We start from the raw sequence: 23,148 nt of genomic DNA, 5'->3' as shown, positions 1-23,148 counted from the left end.
GAGTAAACATGAAGCACACTAACATTCACATTTTAGGGGTTCCAGAAGGAAAAAAGAGAGAGAAAGGGACAGAAACTGATTTGAAGAAATAATAGCAGAAAATTTCCTGAACCTGGGGAAGGAAAATGTCCAGGTCAAGGAAGCACAGAAAGCCTCAAATAAGATGAACCAAAAAGGTCCACACCACAGCACAGAATAACTAAAATGTCAAATGTCAAAAATAAGGAGAGTATCTTAAAAACAGCAGGCGAAAAGCCACTAGTTATACACAAGAGATCCCACATAAGACTATCAACTGATTTTTCAGCAGATATTTGCAGGCAAGAAGGGAGTGGCATTGTGTATGCATGTGTTGAAAGGAAAAACCTACAAGCAAGAGTACTCTACACAGCAAGGTTATCATTCATAATTGAAGGAGAGATAAGGAGTTTTCCAGACAAATAAATGTTAAAGGAGATCATCACTAAACCAGCTTTACGAGAAATGTTAAAGGGACTTCTTTAAGTGGAAAAGAAAAAGCCATAACTAGAAGTAAGAAAATTATGAAAGAAAAAATTTCACTAGTAAAAGCAAACATATAGTAAAGGTAGTAGATGGATGGACCTAGAAGATATTATGCTAAGCAAAATAAGTCAGAGAAAGACAAATATTTTATGATCTCACTTATATGTAGACTCTAAAAAACAAAACAAACAGACCAGAATCAGATTCATAAGTACAGAGAATTGGTGGTTGCCATAAGGATTTGGGGGAATGGTAAAAATAGATGAAGGGGATTAAGAGGTACAAATTTCCAGTTCTAAAATAAGTCACAGAGATATGAAGATAGCGTAGAATATAGGCAATAATATTGTAACAAGTTTGTTACAATACACATGTATCATGTATGGCAACCGTGGTGAGCTTTTTGTAATATGTAAAACTGCCAAATCACTGCTGTACACCTGAAACCAATATAATACTGTATGTCAACTAATGGCACCAACAGTTCTTCACATACTGTTGGATGAAGTAAATGATTTCTGGTTTGAGTAAGCAGGTGCCATATACCAAGATTTGTATTACAAGAGGAAAATGAGATTTGGGAAGGTGTTGAGGACTTTAGATAGGGAGGGAAATTTTTATCTAAGAAAGAGTATGTTATGAGAATTAAACATTTTGCTTTTAAACTAAGTTTTAGATTGCAATCAATTATTGGACCCTGCCCCAAAACAGAAATCAATTAAGTAACACAATTGTTAATACTAAATTTTATCCTCACTTCCTTAGAACAGAATCTAAGGATATTAAGGAAAAGTGTAATTATGTTGGAATCTTTTTCATCTGGACTGGAACCATAAATTGTCAATGCTGTAAAGAGTCTTAGCAATCATTTTCTAACCAACAGGTCTCACAGAATTTTTTTCACTATCACATACCCAATTGATGATATTACATTCCTGTGGTTAATTCCAAGCACAACATGGCTAATTTACCTTTTCTTGCCCCCTCTTTACAAGAGTCTATTAGGATGAATTAAGAGTTATTTATCAGGATAACTAAATTGATTTTTTTTAGCTAAATAATCATGGAACTAGCCACTGTGAGAACTGCTAGCAACACAGGGTCACAACACCATGTGAGAACCACTGATCCAGGTCCCTAATCCAACGAGGACAAATGCAGCCAGAGTAGTGACATGCCTGTGCCCGAGTTCCTGAGTAGTACAGTTCTGACTGGAGCCTATCTGGTGATTTTTCATTCCATTGCTACTTCTAGTACCCCATCCTTCCCCACTTCTTTCTAAAGACTACCTTCCACCCCATTTTACCATCAGAAAGACTAAGGTTCACTGAAATAAACCTTAGTCTGTTTTTTTTTTTTTTTTCAGTAAAAGCTTATTTTTTCAAGTTCCATCCATTCTGAGCCCCATCGAGCCTCTTTGCCATTACAGGTTCCCCAGGGCTTCTAATGCTCCCTGCTCTCTCCCCCTGCTGGGCTCCTGTGCACTAGGTCTGCACCACACACTTTATGATTCCATCATATCCTGCATTGTCTTGTCCTCTCACTTCCTCATATGTGCTCGTCTTGTCTCCTTCCTAGATTTATGACATCCTTATAGAGTTTCACGTCTTAATACTCAGAATCTAAAGACATGATGTATGGCATGGGAGTTAAATTGCTGAAATGTTCAGAACAGAGATATATGCTCTTTCATTTGACAAGACTAAAATCTCTCTGCACTGCAGAGATCTATTATATATATATATATTCTAAAGTTCTGCATGTAGATGGGAAAGAGAATCTTGCCTTGGCTTCAGACACAATATATTGGCTTATATAAACCAAGGGAAAACTAATAACCTTTAGATTCTCATGCTCCTAAAACCTAAAGAGTGATGAGTTTGATGTTTCCTGTTCCTTTCCCCTAGAAGTCTGTTTTATCATTGTTTCCGGGATATTGAATCTTTTTTTGGTGTTTTTACTTGTTTTCTTCAAATGCTGTGTCCTGGTGCTTTAGCTTTCTTCTATCTTGATTTTCTGTAGGACAGTAGATATTTTTGATCAGAATCTGTGTAATTGAGCTAGCTCTGGACAGGACTCTTCAAATTATGTATGCAACACAGCTACTTAAAATTCCAAAGGAATTTACTGTTCAATGTATTTCTGAGCTGTTTCTTTGCATTTTAGTAAAGCCTGGATAGCGCTCCCAAAAGGCTATAAATAAAATTAGATTGTTTTAGTGGTTTTCTTCCCACATGAATTAATTTATTTCCATCTTAGAGGCCCTGCTATTCAGGATTCTGATTCTATTTTTTAAAGACAGAGTTGGTATAGATGAGTAAGGCCAAAATTCAGAAACACTGGCAGAGAGAATTTTGAATGTGCTCTCCTGTTCTGCTGCTGAATCAATACTTAATCTGTGGTAAATAACTTCGGCAGGATGCCAATCCATAAAATAAACCATAAAATGCTATAGAATATTCTAGTGTCTAAGGGGCTTCTCAGACAACAAACATTAAATTGAAACAGGGCCCTTAATATTATAGATTAGTTCATGTATGATAATATGAAAGAAAATGCTTATTCTTTTTTCTTTTTTTTAGCAATTAGAAATTAATTATTATTATTATTATTTGGTATAATCAATCTATTATTACATAAACAACATTATGGTTACTAGACTTCCCCCATCATCAAGTCCCCACCACATACCCCATTACAGTCACTATCCATCAGTGTAGTAAGATGCTATAGAATCACTACTTGTCTTTTCTCCATTGTACAGCCCTACCCATGCATCCGCCCCCTACATTATGTCTGCTAATCATAATGCCCCTTTTTCCCCCTTGTTCCTCCCTTCCCACCCATCCTCCCCAGTCCCTTTCCCTTTGTTAACTGTTAATCTATTCTTGGGTTCTGTGATTCTGCTGCTGTTTTGTTCCTTCAGTTTTTCTTTTGTTCTAATACTCCACAGATGAGTGAAATCATTTGGTATTTGTCTTTCTCCGCTTGGCTTATTTCACTGAGCATAATACCCTCTAGCTCCATCGATGTTGTTGCAAATGGTAGGATTTGTTTTCTTCTTATGGCTGAATAATATTCCATTGTGTATATGTACCACATCTTCTTTATCCATTCATCTACTGATGGATACTTAGGTTGCTTCCATTTCTTGGCTATTATAAATAGTGCTGCAATAAACATAGGGGTGCATATTTCTTTTTCAAACTGGGCTCCTGCATTCTTAGGGTAAATTCCTAGGAGTGGAATTCCTGGATCAAATGGTATTTCTATTTTTAGTTTTTTGAGGAACCTCCATACTGCTTTCTGCAATGGTTGAACTAATTTACATTCCCACCAGCAGTGTAGGAGTGTTCTGCTTTCTCCACATCCTTGCCAACATTTGTTGTGCTTTTTCATTTTAATATGCACCCAATATCAGTCAAACACTGTGCTAGGCCCAATTGAGTAGGGAAATGGGTATGTGCACAATTTTAACACAGAATACTAAGTTTTGTGACCAATTCAGGTAAAGGGTGTTATGGGCATATATAGAAGTGGCACCTAACTCATATTAGGGACATTGAAGCTCCAAGATCCTGAGAGGGAGTGGTAACTGAATTGAGCATTGAGTACAATCAGACTGTGAAGAAAAGGGATGCTTTAGACAAAGGGAACAGCATATGCAAAGTCACAAAGGCAAAGGAGTATGGAACCTTGGGAAAATGACCAGTAGTTTAATAGGACTAAAAGTAGAAGGTTTAAGGCAGACTGGTAGAGGCTAAAACTTTAAGCAGGTCAAACAAAAACAGATCATGCATGCCTGATCATACATAAGCTTCTAGTCAGAGGGAGGGAGCAAGACCCTCTGAATTCCAAGGAAAGGAAAAACTGTGTAACCTTGAAACTATTACAGAGCCATGGAAAGTATACAAAATTATCTAATAGTAAAATACCAGCTGCAGTCCTATCTGTCTATAGCAACAGGGCAAAAATCACAAATTGTTTTTAAGACAGAAAACACACACACATAAGATGAACTGTAATACCCGCCACTACCAAATTCAAACATTTTGATCACACTACCTCTAATGCCTTTAAGTAAGGATTTCAGAATTTTATCCAGAAAGCAACCACTGAAGGGTTTTAAGCAGCAGAGTGATAAGATCAAATTTATATTTCTAGAAGATTAAAATGACATTGTTGAGAAGGTTGAAATATAAGATAGGCCAGACTGAAAGCAGGGAATTATCCTGATAATGTAGGGAATAATGATAAGGACCTGAATTTTGTTGGAGGAAGTAGGCATAGAGAGATTTAGTATGTAGGATCAATAGAATTTGCTCTCCAATTGGACCCTGGGCTGAGAGAGAAGAAAACCTCTATGATTGCTCCACCTAAGTTTCTGATTTAGGCTACCAGATGAATGAGAGAAACATGAATGAGAGAAACAGAAGATCAATTTGGTGGGCAGGAAAGAGAAAGATGATGTCACTTGGGAACATCCTGAACTTTCAGAACCTCTGAGATAAGCAGATGATATCCAGAAGCCTACCATACACATGAGTCTGAAGCTTGAGTTAGAGATTCACAAGTCACTGACTTGCAGTAGATCCCATCCCCGCATGCCTACTCAAGAAATATTGCTCCAGCAATGATCCCATCTCTTTTTTTCTATTGTGTTTGGTTGGTTGGGGGTGTTTGTGCTCTACTGGATTTTTCCCATCAGCATAAAAGCATATTGCTATTCCCCCCATCTAAAAAACTTTCTTCTCTTGTTTTCACTTCTTCTACCAGCCACCATCCCATTTTTTGTTCCTTTGTGCAGTGTCTAATTCTTCTCCTTCTAGTCCCTCTTAAACTCACTCCACATACCCTTACAAGTCCATCAAACTGTTCTCCACATTGCTAAATCCAGTAGTCAAATCTCAGTCTCACATGATTTGATTTCTCAGCAGCATTGACACAGTGGATCATACTTTATTTTTAGCTTCACTTGGTCTCCATAATATTAAATTCTCTTCTAAACCTATTGCTTTTCAGTCTTTTTTTCATGGTCCTCTCCTTCCCTTTACTCTTATCATTGGGCTGCCCAGGGTTTAGCCTTGGACTTTTTCTCTATCAGCATTCAGTGTGTTAGAGATCTCATCCTCTACCCTATCCTGTGAGTCCCAAATGTGCATATCTTCAAAACATTTTCCCAGACTCCTATGTATAACATATACTTACTGTCTTCACTGGGTTATCTAACAGACATCTCAAACTCAAAATATCCCAGACTGAACAATGGATCTTCACTCTTCTGGACCTGCTCTTCCTATACCCATTCTCAATTCAGTTGATGGCAACTCCATTCTATCAGTTGTTCAAGCCTAAAATCATGGAATAATCTATAACTCCTCTTTCTCTTATTCCTTACATCTAATCCCTTAATCCTGATCCTTTAGAACAGGTCTAGATTCCAACCTTTCCTGACTACCTCTTTACTACCATCTTGGTCCAAGCCATAACCATCTTTCACCTGCATAATAGTAGGAGCCTACTAACTAGTCTCACAGCTTCTACCCTTGCACCCACCCTCCCCACAACAAACACACACACACACACACACACACACACACACACACACACACACACACAACCTCCCTCTTCCTCTCTCTCTCCTTAGCCAGAATGAATCTTCGAAATGTAAGTTAATTGACGTCAGTCCTCAGCTCAAAATACTGCACGGGCTCCCCACTTTACTCACCCAAAGCATGTAAAACAGCCTACAAAATTTCACATGTCTTGGGCCTCCATTGACTATCTGATCTCATCTATTTCAGCCTTCCCTTCAGTGTTGGCTCTCTCCACACTGGCCAGGCACACTACAGGCCTGCCTTAGAGTCTTTGCACTGGGTATTCTTTCTGCCTAAAACACTCTACCCCAGAAGCCACAGCTGACTCACTGCATTCTTCAACTCTACTCAAAAATCAGCTTCTGAGAATGACCGTCATCACCATCTGTGTAACTATACCCAACTTCTCAGATTCCTACTCTTATACTCTACCTTTTTCTATTTTCCACAGCACTTTTCTACTATACAGTATAATGCATTTGTTCGCTGTGCTGTTTTTTGTCTCCATCACCACTAGAATATAAGCTCTATAAAGCAGAAAACTTTGATTTGTTCATTGATGTATCCCAGTGTGTGATGCATGGTATGGTATGTGCATAGTAAACGCTTGTTGAGTAAGTATCAACATATAAGTTGTAGATCAAGAAGCCATATTCACTGAAGAGAGAGATCATTGAAGAAAATAGACTAAAGGCAGAACAATTGGGTACTCCTTTTAACCAACTGGTAGAGGAAGAGAAACCCATAAAGAAGACTGAGAAGGAAAGAACAGTGTGATTGGAAGAAAAATATAAGGGAAAAGTGTGTCCAAAACCAAGAGAGGGGATTATTTCAAGCAGGAGGTCAAGCTCTGGCAAATGCCAGAAAAGGTAAGCCCCCTGGGCCCTCCTGCAGCCACAGCCTCTTTTCCCTGCTTTGCTGGTGAGTCTTTACCTTTTATGGCCCTGCCCATCTTCCATGTAGCTCTGCTCTCTCTGCTTGTTCCTGAAATGTTATAAATGGTCCCCTCCATTGCAAATCTCTCTGTTCATTCTTTGGAAGAAAGCTTACCAGCACACAATTACAGCTTTTATGTTAAGAGGAAATTTAATGGCCCTCTTTTTCTATGAGTTGTTAAAACCTTACTCATGAAGCTATCACTCTGTATTTTGTTGGGGGCAAGGGAGGATTTGAACCCATGTGCATTAGCAATTTGAGGCCCATTACCTGTATATAAGAATTTTTTTTAAAGTACTTTATTTTCTTTCTGAAACTGTTAACATTTTAAAGCACCTACAATTTAGGGAAAGCTCAGAGTTTTAGATTTAAAATTATTCAAGAGACATTTAGGCAGCAGAATGTTCTCATGAACCAATGGGATTTTTGAAGCATTTTCTTGTTGTTGCCCTTGTAGGTCCTCAGCCTTCAGTGGAGATGAACTGGGGTTTAGATATCTAATTGAAGACCTAAATTCAATGAAATAATTGTCTGATGTGCAAGCACTTTCCCTGAGCAGAGCCCACTCCACCTATTCATTCAACAGTATTGAAAGGATAGTGAGGCTGCCCATTTTGCTAAGTACTTGGGAATAATAAGGCATGCCCCTGTCCTTACCCTCTAAAGGACAGTCGATATAAGTAAATAACTACCGTAGAATATAAGTGCTACCAGATTTACGCCAGACACAGTCTTCTCCAGAATTACTCTGTACTTTATACTCTCCTACTCTTCCCACCCTGTTTTGTATCTGTCCCTGGTGGGCTAGTACAGGATGTTACAAAAACCTCAAGCCTACCCAGAAAACACTGGTGTTGGCTGGATCTACTTAAGATGCTGCTAAAAAGGCAAGTAGCCTCGGGTTAAGAGGAGTGTCTCAGTGGTCTGTATAGCAGGGGATACAAATGAAAGACTCACACCCACATGACCACCTACGGCCCTGATTTCTGGCCCTATTTTCAGTACCAAATAGTTAACCCTTTTGCTATCCAGTCTTGAAGGAGAAAAGTAATCCCATTTTTCTTCCTTTATAAAGGATAAAAGCAATTCCCACCCTTTGTTAGTTACAAACCAAGTAAGTCTCTAGCCTCTATGAAATTCGAGAGTGGCTTAGAAATATTTACAATCTATGGAAAGAATGAAAAATAAAAATACTAAAGAGTTAAATGCCTTTTTCTTTGACACTTTAAACAAAGCAAGTTCTTTATCTTTAGCAACTTGGAATGTTTAGTTATTTAGAAGAGGGTCTGATTTTTCTAAGGAAATGTCAATAGAACTGTTACTCATTATCCCAAACATGACATATGTTATCTTTTTTAAAAAGTTAACATACTATGCTTATACAGTATATAATTTTGAATATAAAATTTGCTCAATGGGTCATACTTTAATTTTGAAAGCATGTAAGCCTCCGAAATGAAGTTTGAAGAGAGAGCTTAGGCAACTAATTCCCAGTTATATTTGATGGAGTTGGATGGAGGTGGAAGACAGGAAAGGAGAGGATGGGAAGAACATTGATGGTATCATGAAGTGAACTTCTACTACAGTGCTCTGAGAAGATCACTTGAAAAACAGTTATTAATTTACACTAATAACAACAGGAACAACAATTAACATATACCAAAGGAAAAAAATTACAAAATGTGAATGAAGAACATAAAATACGATCTGAACAAATGGAATGGCATAATATGTCCTTGGATTGAGTAACTCAATGTAATAATATCCTCCCCAAAACAGTATAAATTGAATACAATTCCAATTAGAATCTCAACAGGGCTTTTTATTCTGTTTGCTGCTGTGGGGAATTGATGAAATGACCATAAAGTATATATAGAAAAGTAAACAGACCCTAAAAATCCAGTAAAACTGTGAAAAAGAAGAACAGTAAGGGGACCTCATCTTGCCTGGGATCAAAGCATACTTTAATGCAATCAGAGATTAATTGGGTAAAAAATATGGAAATAGAACAGCAGAACAGAGAATCCAGAAATAGATCGACACATGCAATAGACTTTAAAATATAACCAAAGTGATCTATCAATTCTGTGGAAAAATGATAGAATATTTAATGATACTGACAGAATTGGCTATCTAGATACAAAAACTAAAGGTTTTTATGTTATATAGGTACAAAAATATATCCAGAAGGACTAAAGACTTAGATGGGAAACATAAAATGATAACATTTTTAGAGGAAAATCTATAAATTACCTGTAATCATTGAGAATAGGGAAAACTTTCTTAATCAAGCCAGAAAACCCAAATGCCATTTAAAAAGACTTAGTGATTATATAACATTTAAAATGTCTAAAATGATAAAAGCCACCACAAACAACTGAATAGTAAAATTATAAATCTGAGGATAAAATGCAATGCAGATGGCAATCATCTACACAAAGCTCTTTTATACATGGGTAAGAAAAAAGATAAATAGCCCAAGAGAAAATAATATGAGCTAAGGACATGATTAAGCAATTCAGAGAAGAGTCCAATCCAAAATAAACATTGAATCAATGCTCAAACATACTTGCAGTTAGAGGGGCAAATTAAATTGTTGTCACTAAACTGGCAAAAATCAAAAGGTGATACACTTGTAGGGTATTGTTGGCAGGGATTAAAGAGAGATGGTTCTCAAACACTGCTTGTAGAATAGTAACAAATTTAGCAATCCAACAAAAATCTATGGAAATTAAAATACAATCCTTTTAAAATTTTTAAATCATGTGAATTTAACACCTATTTAAAATGAATATATATCTGTGTGTGTGTGTGTGTGTGTGTGTGTTTTAAACACATCCTTCAAACCAGTGTGTTACACCTATAAATCTGTCTCATAGAAAAACAAAAGTACAGACATGTAAGGATATGTGTACTAGGATACTTATTGCAATGTCAGGTCTACAGTAATGTCTCCATGTTCCATATTGTAGTATTAGTTATCACAGCAAAAAAACAGAAAGAGAAAGATAGACAGAGAAATAAATGTAATTCCCAGCAATAAAGCAAGTAGGAGACTAACTTATGCTAAAACCACAATAGAAGATAATTTACAAGAAGGAATTCAAGTTGATGTGGAAGGAGTCCTACAAAACATCACTGAAGGAAAAAGCTAGTGGCAAGAGAATTACATGATTATGATCCTGTTCTGTGACCAAAATTAACTCCTATAAATATGAATGTGTATCTATATTCCTATATAAAAATACATATATGCATGGGTGCATAAATGCATACTTATACATGTGTGTGGGTTTGTCAACTATATTAACAATTACACTCAGTTGTTAACTTGGGTTAGTTGAAGGTTAGTTGACAGGGAGAGATGCAAGTGAAAAATTTTTTTAAAGACTACAACAATTTAAAAATATTTAATGGAATAGGAATCCACTGATGTGGAATTTTAAAGCTATAAATGAAAAGAAAAACAATGAACATATGCAACAATAACTATGACTTCCCCAAACTCTGCTAACAGACAACCTAGCTGCTTCCATGAAATCAATTTTCATGGAGGCCAGTTGCTATAAAATGTAAAATAAAACCAAATTCATCTACCTTTTATCTGTTTCTGTTTTTTTTTAATTTTTAAAAATTTCCCTAATAAAAACAGTTCCTCAGATCTCTAATTTTTTCTTCTCTCCTATGCTTCTATACAACTAATATATTTTTATAGAAAAATGACATTGGGAAACAGAATGAGCATATCACCAGCCTAACAACCTACTATCATTCTTTGATACATTTCCCCTTATTTTCTATGGGCATTTTTAACCATCTCATTTATACAATTGTCTGTGCTTTTTTATCACCAAATATTTAATTATAACAATTTTTCCATGTACTTATTGAATTAATAGTCCAATGGCTATTCTTAAAGAAATCCACGATTTAAAAAAATATTCAGAGACTAAATATTTCAATACCTCTATTTTTGTATTAAAATTGCAGTTAGGAGATCAGCCAAAAGCTTGATGTGCCCACATTTACATCATATATTTACATATATCATTTACATCATATATTCATTTAGGAAATTATACCTGGACACTGATGAAGTATTTAAATTAGATTTCATTTCTTTCTCTCACCCTTATTTTAAGGGAATTAATATCTTTCTGCCCAATCAAAAATTAAAATATTGTGTTGTTTAATTCATCTTTAAACCATTCTTTCTAAATTTTTATTTTTGTATGTTTTATATATATTAGCCCACAAATAAGGCATGTATATAAATTCAAAATAAATTTATGTCAGGAATATACTTAAAGTTTCTTACTGATGGTATGAGCAGTCAAAAACATTTAGAGATACTGAAATCAGAAGTTCCATCTACTATACAAGGCCTACAATTCTGCCTGGTTGTTAATCCCACCCATTCACAACCCTTCTAGAACTTTTTCTCATCAAATAGGTCTTTTTCTAACTTCTTCCTCTGTGCTGTTTTCCCCATTGTTTGTATAAACGTGCTTATGTCTTTTCCTCTTTGAGAAAGGTTTATCTTCCTCTTACTCTAAAGCTTAGTGCTGGCCCTCATTCTGATCTTCCTTCCCTTGTGAACCAAGTTTCCGGAACACGTCTGTACTCATTGTCTCCTACTCTTTTCTTCCCATTCATTCCTCTCAGTTCACATGAAATCTGCTTTTTTCCTGACCAGTCCATTAATTTTTCTATATCAGAAGTCCCCAATTACTACAAAATTAAATTCATCTCTTTTCTGCATTTGATGTGCAGACCACACTGTCCTTGAAACATTTAGTCTCTTGGGTTCCTTGACACCCAACCATTCCCCCTGAGCCTGAAGGACAGGTTCCTCTTACTATTCTTGACTTCAACACGTCAGTGTTTACCACTGTTTGATGATTGGTGTGTTGTTTTCACCCAAAAGCCATTTTCAGTGACCTACTCTCATAAAATGATCATGACTCTCAGATGTCTTCTCTAGCCTAGTACTTCCTCTGTGCTTCATGCCCACACCCAGTACCATTAGATGTTGCCACTAGGCAGCTCTAGGCTTCTCACACTCAACATGTCCAAAATGGAATTTATCATCCCCTGCTGTCCATATTCATCATCATCTATTCAGCATTTCAAATAGTACAACTACTATCCAGTCAGCCAACTCAGAAATGTAGGGTATCATTCAAACTCCCCCTTCCTTGCCCTACATATTCAACTAACCACCAAATCAGTTAGTTTCAGCTTCCAAGTATTTCTTTAATGCATCCCTTCCTACCATTCCTACTACCACTGTTCTAAGTTCAGCCATAACATCTCTGGCCTGGACTGCTGTTTTTGCATCTCATTTCAGTCTCCCTGGTTATTAGGCTTGTTTCTTACAAATCTATCCTACAAACTTTTATGAGGTCCATCTAAAAAGAAAATCTTACCATGTCTTAAAGCCTTTCATGGTTAGGGTTAGAGAAAGAGATATGTGGATGGACTGCTAATAGGTATGGGGTTTCTTTTGCGGCTGAAAAACTTCTAAAATTAGATAGTGTTAATGGTTGCACAACTCTGCGAATATACTAGAAAGCATAGAGTTGCACTCTGTAAAGGGATAAATTTTATTATATGTAAATTATATCTCAATAAAGCTGTCATTAAAAAAAAAAGCCTTCACAGTTATATTAGTTAAGGGCCTCCAAGAAGCAGATACAAACTCAGGATTAAAAGTAGAGAAGATTTATTGCAGGAATCACCTGTGAAGAATAAAGGAAAGGAAGCAAAAGGAGGCTGGGAGAGCATCACGATGCAGGCCTGAAACCAAAGAAAGGACCGGGGACAGGAAGACTGAGTTGGGAGACTGAGAATGAAGTGCAGTTCTAAGAAAGGCTCAGCCAGGCCAATGGGGAGTTCCCAAGCAGACACACACGGAAACACATAGGGAGAAAGCCAAGTGAGGAGGGAGGCAGATTGGAATGACACATCTACAAACCAAGGATTGCTAGGAACCCCCGGAAGCTAGGAAGAGTCAAGAAAGGATTCTGCCCCATGGCATTCAGGAGGACGACCCTGCTGACACCTTGGTTTCAGATTTCTAGCCTCAAGAACTGTGAGGGTATAAATTTCTGTTGTCTTAAGCCACCCAATTTGTGGTACTTTGTTAAGGTAGCCCTTACTACAAACAAGTCTGCCATAATAGCAAAGCAGACATCTGATACATCTACTTGTACCAACATTTTTTTTTTCTGTAGACATGATATTGCTGGATCCTTATTTTTCTGTATGAAAATATCAGTCAATTTTTTGGCAGGTTTAGTCTATTAGCAGTCTTCACAATCACTGTTCTATCAACACTTACCTCTGCTATTATGAATCTTCATTTTCAAAATTTTCCCTTTTCTTTTCTTCTTTTTACTGTTTTCTAGTAAATAGGTCAAAGTTATTTCTGCTAGTTGTGAAGTTTGAGTACTATTTTTCTTCTTCTTGCAGTTGCTCCTGACTTTCATTAAGACCCATGTTTAGGTTTCGTTTTTAACATCAATTTCTAAATGTAATCAGTATCTCCTTTGCCAAAGACGCCAATAACAGCATGATTTTGCCTCCTCTGATCCTCCCTCCCCCATCCTTCCATCAGTTTACTCTCTTCTGGAATCTGATACTAGATCATTATACTTTTTTCCTTGAAACATTGTTTATTTAGTCACCAGATCTTACTAAGTGCTCACTCTCCTGTAATTCTCTTATCGAGTAGGTTCTCTGTAGTTATTCATCATTTGGTTGGAACACTTTCTCCAAGTGTGTTTCAAATTATGTATGTGTTTAGTATACCTCTTGAGGCCTTTTATGTGGAGGAACATCTCTACTTCCCTCTCACATTTCACGGAGAGTTCAGCTAGATAAGAAGTCTAGATTCAATTTTTCTTTTTAAAGAAACTTTGGAAACACTACTCTAGTGTTGCTATTACAAAGTCAGATGTGAATCTAATTCTTGTTCCTTTATAGATGACCTGCTTCTTTCTATCTGAAATTGTTTCCTTTTCTTAAATTTCACTTTAGTATGTCAAAGTGTTGATGTTTTGCCTTTATCTCCCTTGTTTGAATTACAGTAAGTCCATTCAATCTTTCCTTAATTGTGGGGAAATTTCAATTAGCAGTTCTTCAAATATTTGACTCTTTTTGGGCCTCTGTTAATCAGATGTTGACACTTACTCTATTTTTCTTTACTTTTAATTTCTCTCATTCTTCCAGTTTCTTGCCCCTTGTTGATGACTTCTGGAAACATTTCAAAACCCACTCCATCTCATTAATTCATTCATTGACGGTATTCATTCAAAATCAAGATGTTTATTTCCATTATATCTGGCTTTTTTTGAAATATAACTTCTTACCCCTGTTTAATGTTCCGAACGTCCTCCTATATGCCCTTGAGAATATTTATTTAAGATTATTGTACCTTCATGTTTCTGTGGCTCAATAGTTCTGCTCCCTCTGGAATTAGTTGCTGAGTTTCTCACTTATCCTTTCCAGTGTTTTACATGAGTGTTCCTCAAATGTCTCTTTACTTTTTCTATTTTGTTTGGAATATCAGCTATAGTTTTTATATTAAGTTTTACAGTTCATCTATGTCTTACTTCTTAGGCGTCTCCAGAATTAGACTCAAAGAAGAAAAACTACAATTGCTGTTAAGTTCCCCATCTCAACTCTCCTATAGCATAAACTAGACATAATATCCCTAAGATTTAGCCTGACTTGGATATCATTTTTCACATTTAGTGTAAGTGGGCTATCACAGAATCAAACATTTTCCATTTGTTTATAGAAAGAGTTATGTTTTCTAGGGGCATGGGAGGGCTAATAATGGTCCAGAGAGGCAAGTAACTATGGAGTATGTATTTCCAAAACTTCTTGGAACCTCAATACTTTGTGATTGTCATAGTGAATCACATGTTCTTTCCTCCCTTTCATAGACCTGTATGACATAATTCAATTCAAAAATTATTAAAACTTACTTTTGAGGATTTCTTAACTGAACTCTAACTGACCCCCAAGATAACTGGAGAAGCCTCTTGGGTTTTACAAAACCAAACTGGAAATTGCTGATATAAAAATAAAATAGAAATTGGTTCACTGGGTTCTGCAGAATTATTTGTCTTGCCTTCATGTTCTTAACATATCAATATTTGTATCTTACCAGACACCAGTACAAATGCGTAACCTTTTCTTTTGATCTGACATTCACTTATTCAATACATATTTGTTGAACACTTGCCATACTATTGATCTAGTTGCCAGGTGCGCAGCAAGAAAGACACAGTCTCTGCCTTCACAGAGCTTTAGAGTCTAATAATCCAGACTGAGTGTAGGTTGTGTTAGAGAACTGTTTCTTTTTCTGAGTTCTTTTTTTTCTGTGTTGTTTTCCAGTGTATCCCAGGCACCAAGAACAGTGTAAATGTTGGTTGAATGTTACATGAGGAAATAATTGACACTAAATACACGTGTGTTGAGTGTTTTGGAGTGGAAGTACAGGCACCATGGGGTATTAATGGTAGAAAAAAAATCACAGTTTAACAATGCTGATTTGTGATTCTTGCATATGGCCTGTCCATTCCTCCATTCCTTTTCTTTTCTCACTTGCAGATGAAGGAGCTTCTATGCATCCTTGTGATGATACGTACTGTGGACCTTTCCCAGAATCTGAGCCAGAAGTGAAAGCTGTAGCTAACTTCCTCCGCAAACACCGGAAGCATATTAGGGCTTACCTCTCCTTTCATGCATATGCTCAGATGTTGCTGTACCCCTATTCCTACAAATATGCAACAATCCCCAATTTTAGCTGTGTGGTGAGTATTTGACCCTGTACATGCGTTTCAGGTTTCATACTTCTTTCCTAATGCTAAGATAGTTCTAAGTAGTCATGATAATAGCAAACACATATTGTGTTTGTTCTAATAAGCATTATATATATAGTAACTAATTTATTTTTCATTATTATGTGAGGTAGGTAACTATTATCCCCTTTTTACAGATGAAGATATTGAAATCTAGAAAAATTACATAATTAGACTAAGAACACACAGCTACTGAGTATCATAGCCTGAATTCAGCCCCAAGTCTAATGCTGCTTCTCAAATACAATCATTTCAAACCTATTTACATTCCTACCACAGGTTATATGGAAAACGTCAAGATGGATTTGATTAGTATTACAGCTTTGGCCACATGTGCTGGGCTGTAACTAACTTTATTGAGTAAATAATTGTTCATAAATTATGGCCTGACTCTCATTAATTAAAAGCAAGTTTTAATTTACAATCACTATTTGCTCAATACTACTTAGTCTCTGGGCATGTATCTGACAAGATAGGGCTAAGAATGAGCAACCTTTCAGGCATAAGATTCCTTGAAAGTGAAGAAGCAGAGTTTCTTCAACTCACCGTAGGACATAATTCCTTGTAAAGTGAGTGTGGCTCAGTGTACAGCATCTGAAGGCCTGTAAAGTTCAAAACCAGGCCAAACTGACACACAGTATTAGAAGCGAGAAAGAGAGGGGACAGAGATGGGAAGGAGGCACAGGAGGGCTTTGGGGTTGTTCTTGATGTTCTGTTCCTTGACCTGGAAAGGTGGTTGCATGAATGTGTGCAATTTGTGATCATGCATTGAGCTATAGCCTTAAAACTTGAATAATCGTCTCTCTGTATTTATTTTAAAATTTTTATAATTGACGGCATCCCCTCTTTCCCTATACTTTGAACTCCAAACCCTGCACCAAGTTGCTTGGGGTATTGCAGGAATTTCTGGCCTCTATGTCCAGGACCTATAAGGGATGGGGAACACGAGGAAGTCAGAGGAAGGCCTGGAGGGGAGGCCTGAAGTCTGTGCAGAAGAGGAACTTTGTTCTTGGCACTTCAAGCAAGAATTCTGACCAAATTCTTTACCTTGAGAAACACTGTAGAGGGGGTGGTTGTATCTGAGAGTGCTATTTATTCACCAGCTAGCCCATGGGTCCAATAGGCTGCTTGCAGCTGCTGCTCACATCAAGTGTTTCTATAGGTGAATGTTCAGCCCTTTCTAAGCCAGGCACAGGGTCTGCTTATACTCCCACATTGTCTGGCATATGCAGCATATTAAAACTATTTCATGAGAATGTTCATCGTATTTTGAATTTCTCTTCCTACCAAAGTTAAGCCTAGTTTCCTTCTGTCTTGGGTTGGAGAATGTGGTATGAAGTGTAGATCAGCACTTCACAACCAAAGATGAATTTACCTCCCAAGATACAGGGAACAGTGCTAGAGATGTTTGATTGTCACCACAGGGGTAAACACTGCTACTGGCATCTGGTGGGTCAAAGCCAAGGATGCTGTTAAACACTCTATAACACACAGGGGGCCCCCCATAGTGAAGAATTATTCAGTCCAAACTGTCAGTAGTCCCATTGTTGAAAAATCTGTGTAAGCTAAATCGCTAAAACCAAGATTACAATCTTGGAAACTAGGTAGTCTGAATGTTAACCAGAAACCATTAAATTCTATTTAAGATTGTTCAAAACATCTTATCAACATACAGAAGTCTGTATTTCCACTAACAGTTTTAGGTCATTTATTAAGATGCTTTAAATATGGATGTACTTAAATAAAAAATATACTCCTTAGCTGAGGTCCAGTAAGTAAGAGCTGGGTCCTGTTGAACAATTAGCAAGAAGAAGCAATGGATAAAGGCGGAATCACTTCCATTTTTTTAAATAAGTGTCTAACTGTCTAACGCTGGTAAATAAATCTTAAAAAATTTGATGAAGTTTCCACTTTTGGGGAGCAGGATCATATCTAAACCTCTTATCAACATACACCTACCCCTGAGTGACAGAAGCACTGTGAGATCAGAGGCTAAAATTATACATATGTTAAACATAAACAGCCAAAGTGATTATCTTTTTTTTCTTTATAGATTTTTTTTCTTGGGTTTAGTCATCTGAAATCATGAGGAACAAAGGTTTCCTCACCAGCAGGATGCAGTAATCTTCTAAATGTAGAAATACCTGCTCTTGCCACAGAATATTACTGAGGCCATTGGAGAAAATGTTAAAATCTTAGAACATCCTCCATAAAGAGACTTCATTATGGTGTTTACATTCCTTTTCTATTGGCCCTTGAAAGGAGAATGTCATCATCAGTGGGATCAGTAATAAATTGTCTGCCATGCTCTGGAGCCCAGTCCCTGAATAGCCCCAAAGGGTGGCATTTGCTGCAAATGCCGCTTTATGCGTCCCTGCGGTGAATAAGGACAGCACGGTGAAGCAGGATCCAAACACTGCACCAGGCTGCCCTGAGTGCTTCAACTGCCATGTTAAATTATTCACAGCAAGTTGCATACTGGTTTCAACAGGCTCCTTTTCCTCTCACTGGTCATACAATACTTCTGTAACTCCTTGTTGAAACTACTGCTTTTATGCCATTGGAAAATGTTTTCAAGAGTTGTCAATATCATTCTAGTTCATATTAGAATATTCACCTTTTATATTTTGATGGTGTTGAGGATTTTTACTGAATTTTGGCATCATTAGGAATTTCTACATCTTAGCAGTCCCTGGCTGAGCTCTGTCAGAGGTGTTTGTAACATTAGAAGTTGAAGCATTTTGAAATTGTTATTTCCATTCATGGTAGGGATAAACATAGCATAAGAGAAGTCATTTGTATTGAATTAAAGGGTTTCTTCTTTGATCCAAATAAATATCTTGTACACATCCACTGAAGTATGTACTTAAAGATCAATAAGGTTATCTTAATATTCTTGCAGATCCATGCTTATTCAACATTCATGCAAGAAATATTGATTAAGCATCTGTTACAGGCACATTGCTCAATAGTGCATATGCAGCTATGAGTAGGACTGACATGGGCCCTGTTCTGTCAAGCATTTTGTAATTTATTTAGTTCAGAAATAAATGCCTCTGAACTAAAGTGAAGAGGACAGAATGCTAAATAGGCATTAGGAGATATGAGTACTTATCCAACTCAGTGACTCCTTGCTGTATAACCCAGCCTGCCCATCTAACCTCACTGAGATCTTTCTTTTCTTGTCTGTGAAATGGAAATATTGCTGATACTTGACTTGTGAGGATTAATCAAAGAAATAATGTGTTCTAAAATATACTGTAAAAATGCAGCATGGGACAAAGAATAACATATTAAATATAGATATTAACAAATGTGACCATCCTTGTTCTGATAAGGCTCAAGCAACACACAATTGCTTCTAAAAGTTTCAATGCACTGGATAAGTTATATCATTTACACCATTTTCCCTTACAGGAATCTGCAGCTTCTAAAGCTGTGAATGCTCTTCGGTCAGTACATGGGGTACGGTACAGATATGGACCTGCCTCCAGCACATTGTGTAAGTTTCCTGTGTGTGTTGTGTTAGAATCAGCTCTTGAACCAAAAAGGGAAGTATAATGACTTCCCTTTATTTAAAAAAAAGAGAAAATATGTTCCCCCCAAAGGGAGATTTTTGACTACCAAATTAACCAAGGAAGATGGAGGGAGTTTGTATCGGATTAGTTTTACACAGTTTAATAGAAATCATTGTGCCAATTTAAATCAGTTCTAAGCAGAGAATATTCTAAGCACGCAGTAATGACTACAACGTTGAATTGAGATATTATGACAATAGAAACTACCAAAATGGGCTCCTTAAGCAATTGTAACTACTCTAAGGGTGGAAATGGGTCCTCAGAAGATAATGAAGTAATATTTTAGCCCTAAAAGGGCTTTTATCCCTTTCTTCCACTATCTTGTTAAGAAATTCTATTTCTTTCATACCACCACCAGCTGAATCTCCCATTTAAAGGTGATTAAAATATTTATCTTTTATGAAATAAAGAGCTACAGGGTATATGGAAAGAATTTGGACAAAGAATCAGGAGACATGGATTTTAGTCTTAATTCTGACATCAGTCAGGATGTAATCCTGGCCAAGATATATTAGTCCTGAGCCACAGTTTCATTAACAGCTACTAAATAAGGAAATGAACTAGGTCATTTCTCATGGTCTTATATATTCTAAAATTCATTGACTATATGACTTGGAAAATCTAATGAGAAATCATATATATCTGAATGTCTATTCAGGCATATGAAGTAAATGCACACACATTATATGTATATATATGTTTAGATAGTGACATTGATAATGCTGTACAGTGAGGTAGCAAATTTCTCCTTGATTTCTTCAATCTACTCATTATATTCCTAACCATTCACATTCTTCAGCCTTCAGAAGAAAATTTTGGTTTGTCAGTTAACATTGCTTATCAAATAAGTATATCCTAATAATGAGAATGGCTTAAGTATTAGAATTTTTTTTCAAATCTATGATTTTTCAATAGAGCCACCCTAACAGGGGAAATATGGCACTTTTTAAAAGGTGACCAATTAATACCAACATAATACACAATAATTTTTAAACTTAAAAAAAATCTTATAGTTCACCTTTTCAGCTTGGTATAAAGGGAAAGTCATACTATTACATTTACAGAGAACAACCTGCTACCATAGAGATTAGGTTTTCACATCACTGTGATGTAACTGTTGGCACACATTGTCCCTAACTTTGGCTACTATGACTACTATTTATAGCTCCAGTGTACTCTAACCCAGAGGGACAAGGGAGCCACAGCCTACCCTCTGTCCTTACTCAAAGCAAGAGGAGCCTGAGACACAGCAGAGTCATATAGCTGTCATCTTCACATAATTCTATCTATCTCATACTTGTCCTGGCAAAAATAGCATAAAAAACTGGTATTGTTTCAGTAGATGGATGTGCTCTGAAATTTTTAAAATAATAATAGTATTATGTCAGGCTAGTTCATACCAAGATTCCTCTATGATACATTTACTCATTTGTTAAATTACTATTAAGAGCGTGTTATACTAAAAACTACACACTAAGCACTTTGAGGTGTAAAGATGCAAAATAATAACAGCTATATATATATCCTGAACTACTTGCTTAATTTTCACAAAAACCCAGTGCAATAGGTACTGTCATTTTTTTTTTTTTTTTTGGAAAGGAGTGACTGAGGCACAGAGACATAGGTGGTGAGATCAGATACATCCCAGGCCCACAGTCTACTCTGTGTTGAAAAGCTGGAATGCATGTGGTCACAGGATCCAGGAGAGAGTTGCCAGAATGGATTATCTGCTAGGTTAAATGCCTTTGAGATGTTTAAAGTAAGATTTGAGGAGGGAAAAGAACAGAAAAAGAGAGAAGGCCTGCTGTCATCAGTGACCTTCACCAATGCTTTCATAGACAGGAATGGCAAGATCCAGGCTGAGGATGTAAAATATATAGAGATTCTGAGTTCTAAAGCAAAAGGAAGAATAAAAAGAGGATGGTTTATAGCAGGATGCTGAGAAGGAAGTGCTATAGTAAAGTGCTTGAACATTTTGGCCAATGCAGAAGTAAGAGAAGGGGATTTAATTAATGAAACAAGGTCTGGAGAAGGTACCCTCTCACCACCAGAGATGATAATAAGAATGGTATCAAAAGAGGACACTTGTAAAAGATGAGCAATATTTCTTTCACTGAGCTGGCAGGAGAAAAGACAGAGGGCTCCAATGTCAGTAGAGGTGATGGGCTTGTTGCTCACGATGAATATGGGGACAGTGGCAAAGTGAGGGACAGGAGCAGAAGAGAATGAGAAGGTTTCAGAAGAAAAAGGAGCCTAGAACAGCAGGGAACAGACAGGCTTTAGCAATAGGTATGAATTTACAACACTTTCTCCAGCTTCTTCATGAAGAGTACAAAGCAGAGAAACTGGACCAGGGATTGAGAATTAGCCCCCCAAAAAAGCAGAACTAATACTGGATAGGGCATTCACTGTGAGCAGCTCAGTGGAGTGATTGACCATGGCCAAGAAGAGAGTCAAATGAAATTATAAGAAGGCTGGGAGGGGTCTGGAAACTACAGATTTGCCTAAGTAGAAACAAAGGCAAAGTTTATTAGGAGTTTAAAAAACAGGGAAGGAGAAGAAATGATGGGTTTTTCTGGGAACAGAATTTCAGTATTCTATACTTTGGAAGTGGGAAACAATTGAACGATAAGAAGGAAGTCCACAGTGTAGGTTTGTTTATGAGGGAAAAAAAGCGAAGGGAAGATCAATGTTATTACAACTGAGACTGAGAAATGTTGAGGTCATCATCCTGGAAAAGTATTAATACTTAGACTAGATCCTCAAAGATGAGAGCAGGTATGATTTATAAGTTCCATAAGCCTAATGCCAAGGAACTCTGTTAAATCATTCTTGTTGAAAGGTATTTAATTTGAAGGATTTAGGATACTTAGTATGCAAGTACTGTATATACACTTCAGAAATTATGCAGACTCCTTAGTAAGGATGACTTTTTTTCTTTTTACCTTTTAGATGTGAGCTCTGGTAGCTCCATGGATTGGGCCTACAAAAATGGAATACCCTACACATTTGCTTTTGAACTGCGTGACACTGGGCATTTTGGGTTTTTACTCCCAGAGATGCTCATCAAACCCACTTGTACAGAAACCATGCTGGCTGTGAAGAACATCACAGTGCACCTACTAAAGAAGTGTCCCTGAGATGGCCCAAGGGTCAGGGAGTACTGGTTCTGCACAAGAGCTACTCAGTGGTGGGTGGAAATTGTCTTTAAAGGGAAGGGCAAGTGCTTAGAGTGAATATATCTGTGGACTTTAAAGGACCTTTTCATGCAGTTTAACTCTCTGTGGCAATAAAAAATGGGGGGGGAGGGGAAGCATAGCCTACTTTGTTGTAAGAAAATATATCACTTTTATATCCCTTTAGAGTCTTATTTGGTAAAGGTGGGGAGGAGATATTTCCAAATTCTTTTGTCTCAAGCAATGTGCAAACTGAGGATCTCACTCCAATAAACCTCATGTTTCTCAATTAAGATCTAGGCTACTAATGATGTTTAACCACTTGGTTCTCTTTTGAAATAGAATTCAATAATATTGATATAATATTATATTTCTTAATATAATAAATATACAATATAATAATAAATATAATATATATAAATATAATATAAATAAAATATAATAAATATAAATATACTGTGACTTAGTTTAAAGAGATTAAAAA

At 36.7% G+C, this 23,148-nt stretch overlaps 1 protein-coding gene across 2 annotated transcripts in view; it reads left to right on the top strand.

The window, feature by feature from the left end:
* Positions 1-22,947, top strand: part of CPA6 (carboxypeptidase A6) — a 314,361-nt gene extending 291,414 nt beyond the window's left edge. For both annotated transcript variants that reach the window (XM_036998195.2, XM_073229623.1), the window contains 3 exons: positions 15,660-15,862; positions 19,328-19,412; positions 22,441-22,947. In XM_036998195.2, coding sequence (XP_036854090.1) covers positions 15,660-15,862; positions 19,328-19,412; positions 22,441-22,628 — 476 coding nt within the window. In that variant the 3' untranslated portion in view covers positions 22,629-22,947. The remainder of the gene's footprint in view (positions 1-15,659; positions 15,863-19,327; positions 19,413-22,440) is intronic.
* The last annotated feature ends 201 nt before the right edge of the window (positions 22,948-23,148 follow it).

The sequence above is a fragment of the Manis javanica genome, chromosome 2 (assembly GCF_040802235.1).
Source record: "Manis javanica isolate MJ-LG chromosome 2, MJ_LKY, whole genome shotgun sequence".
In the NCBI taxonomy this organism is placed as follows: Eukaryota; Metazoa; Chordata; class Mammalia; order Pholidota; family Manidae; genus Manis; species Manis javanica.
Note: the sequence above shows the minus strand (reverse complement) of the source record. Positions and strands in the feature narration are given on the sequence as shown.